We start from the raw sequence: 2,475 nt of genomic DNA, 5'->3' as shown, positions 1-2,475 counted from the left end.
AAAAAATACATCTATCAATAATGTTTATTCTATTAACAAACAACAATATCAAATATTGAGGAACCCAAAAGAATTGAACGATCGCCCTACGCTAACATATCGAAATTGAAAATTCTCGAATTTGACTTATTATATTTATCAAACTTTATTTATTATTTAAAGTTTAACCTCCACCATAGCCTGAATTTGACAATTTTTTTCAAGCCAAACTGTTTGGGAACCTGTTTGTTTTGGTGTCTCCCATAGAAATGGGCTTGTAAAAGCAAGAACAATCAATAATAATAGTTGCCGACATTGAAAGGGGAATCACTTTCTGGTTGGTCTCCGATGTGAAAGCAGTGATAGCAGCAAGAGATGCCAATGGCTTGTTCCTTTTCAGTGGCTAGAATCCCTCTTCCCTCTGATATTTTTCGCTTTAGCTCATACATGTCGAAACATCAGGCCTGCGGTATCTGCAGTTGCGTCGCTATTTACAGACAGACATTAAATGAAGGCTTTTTGTGAGGGGAGGGATATGTTCTTACCTCGAAGAAACTCCCACTTCGATTGAAACCCCAAAAAGGGAAAAACTCCCAGTTCAGTGAATGATCATTTTATTATTCCTTCTTATCTCATACGTCTTCCGATCTTTCTCAACAGGTCTTTTTATAAAAGTTGACTATCTTTCTCATGATGACATGCTTCTTCAAGCCTTTTTAAATGATTAATATCCCTTCGGTCTCTTCATAGAAGCTGGGGACAACCACCCCTTGATTCACCATTAACAATCAACATAAGCCTGGATTTCCAAGCGTCAACAACCATTGTTTAATCCACTGAACAACCCCATTTGAAGCTCATCTTAATCGTCTTTGTTTTTCTGTCAATTTCAATGGTAGAAATCAAGTTCCCACAGAAAACCCAGTATCCTTTTAGCCTCCAGAACCAGAAACAATGGTAGTAGAGGACCTGGATAAGCTCTCCAGTTTCTTAAATCATTTTTTATAATTAAAGGATGAGGATTGGATCCGCCTCTGAAGTCTAACCGAGTGAGACTATTTCCACCTCGGTGGAACTGTCTCTTCTTCTGTCAGATGCATGTCAGACGAGGACCTCGACATGCGACATCTAGCATTTATTGAAGAGACAACGAAAGTATACAGAGTAGGTCTCTTGTTCTTTCGTCTCTCCGTAAGGCAGCCAAGAATCAATGGAGGCGCCGGCATTGGCCGACCCACATGGCCGCAGCTTGCCGCTCCGTGGAGCCCACGTTCCTCTCTGGCGAGAGCGTTCTCTACTCCGAGAAGAACAAAAAATGAAAAATAAAAATTTAATCCCCGAGACGAATTTGGAATTTCTCCTTTCCTTCGTTTCTAAGAAAGAGGAAAAAAATGCGAAGACAAAAACGGTTTGAATTTCTATCTCTTTTATCATTTTCCGTAAATAACAAAATATTTGTATTCCCAATTTTTCATCATCATCGTCGTCGATACACCGTGCAATCGATTTCTTCTCATTTGCACCGAAAAGAAAATCAAGAGAGCACACCTAGATATCCTAACTTCACAGTTTTCGGTACCCATCCCGCAAAGCAAAACAACTAGGCGCGGAAGCAGGGGAGCTGGTGGTGGTGGGGATGGTGGTGGAGTGACGTCTCCCGGTCGATGATCTCCTGCACGTAACGGAAATCGGCGACGTGGCAAGGGATGTTGATGGGACCCTTCTGGTCGAAACCGTACTCCTTCTCGGCCTCTTTGAGGAGCTGCAAGAAGAGCGGGTGGTTGAAGTAGATGACGGGTACCACGAACCTCTGCAGCTCCTCCCCTTCCTGCCCCACCATGATCGCCAAGCACCCCTTGGGCACGTCCCGCGCGCCGTCCTTCCTTCCATGCAGGTGCAGCAATTGCAGCCCGTGGAAGTTCAACAGATGCTTCCCGTCGCCGCTACCCATATCCTCGAACGCCAGTTGTTCGACTAAACGATCACCAAGAGGAGACGAAAACCGCAGAAGCTGCGAAACCGATCTGTTACAAGAAGAGGTGAGAGAATGCCAGAGGGTCGTGGCCGGAGATGGCGAATTTGAATCGAGCGAGGGCTGAATCGCAGAGGGGCTTAGGCACGTTGGACATGGTACTCGAGGTCTGAATGAGATTCAGTTAAAAACATACCAGACTGGAAGAAAAGAATTGAGGAGCGAGGGAGAGAGGTAGCGCAGAGTTTTTATAGCAGAGAAACCCAGGAGGAGGGCGGAAGGAAAGGCTCCGGTGCCTTCTCGACGCTAACACCCTAAGACCGTCTCAAACACGGTAGCTACAGACGCTTAGAAAGTATCAAATATCTGTTATCCTAATTAAATTAAGTTTCTAATTAATTAACTAGTTTAAGATTAATTAAAACGGCGGAGGGGTGAACGCGTGGCCGTGTCAAAAAAGCGTTTGAAACGTGGCGTGACGAGCGGAATTAACGACACGTAATCGGTTTCGTGACAGGTCAGCA

At 44.3% G+C, this 2,475-nt stretch overlaps 1 protein-coding gene across 1 annotated transcript; it reads right to left on the bottom strand.

Moving 5' to 3' along the window:
• Window positions 1-1,394: 1,394 nt before the first annotated feature.
• On the bottom strand, window positions 1,395-2,245 carry LOC137949026 (auxin-responsive protein SAUR32-like). Its single transcript, XM_068795282.1, has one exon. It carries the CDS (start codon window positions 1,928-1,930, stop codon window positions 1,580-1,582), a length of 351 nt encoding a protein of 116 aa, XP_068651383.1. The 5' UTR covers window positions 1,931-2,245; the 3' UTR covers window positions 1,395-1,579.
• Window positions 2,246-2,475: the final 230 nt, after the last annotated feature.

Source organism: Aristolochia californica, unplaced genomic scaffold, assembly GCF_029961685.1.
Source record: "Aristolochia californica isolate CCGP_79_NKW_82.1479 unplaced genomic scaffold, dmAriCali1.0.hap1 SCAF_13, whole genome shotgun sequence".
Lineage (NCBI taxonomy): Eukaryota > Viridiplantae > Streptophyta > Magnoliopsida > Piperales > Aristolochiaceae > Aristolochia > Aristolochia californica.
Note: the sequence above shows the minus strand (reverse complement) of the source record. Positions and strands in the feature narration are given on the sequence as shown.

Bases quoted from the DNA above. Each gene is read 5' to 3' on its own strand.
- LOC137949026 (XM_068795282.1), bottom strand. From the start codon at position 1,930: ATGGGTAGCGGCGACGGGAAGCATCTGTTGAACTTCCACGGGCTGCAA.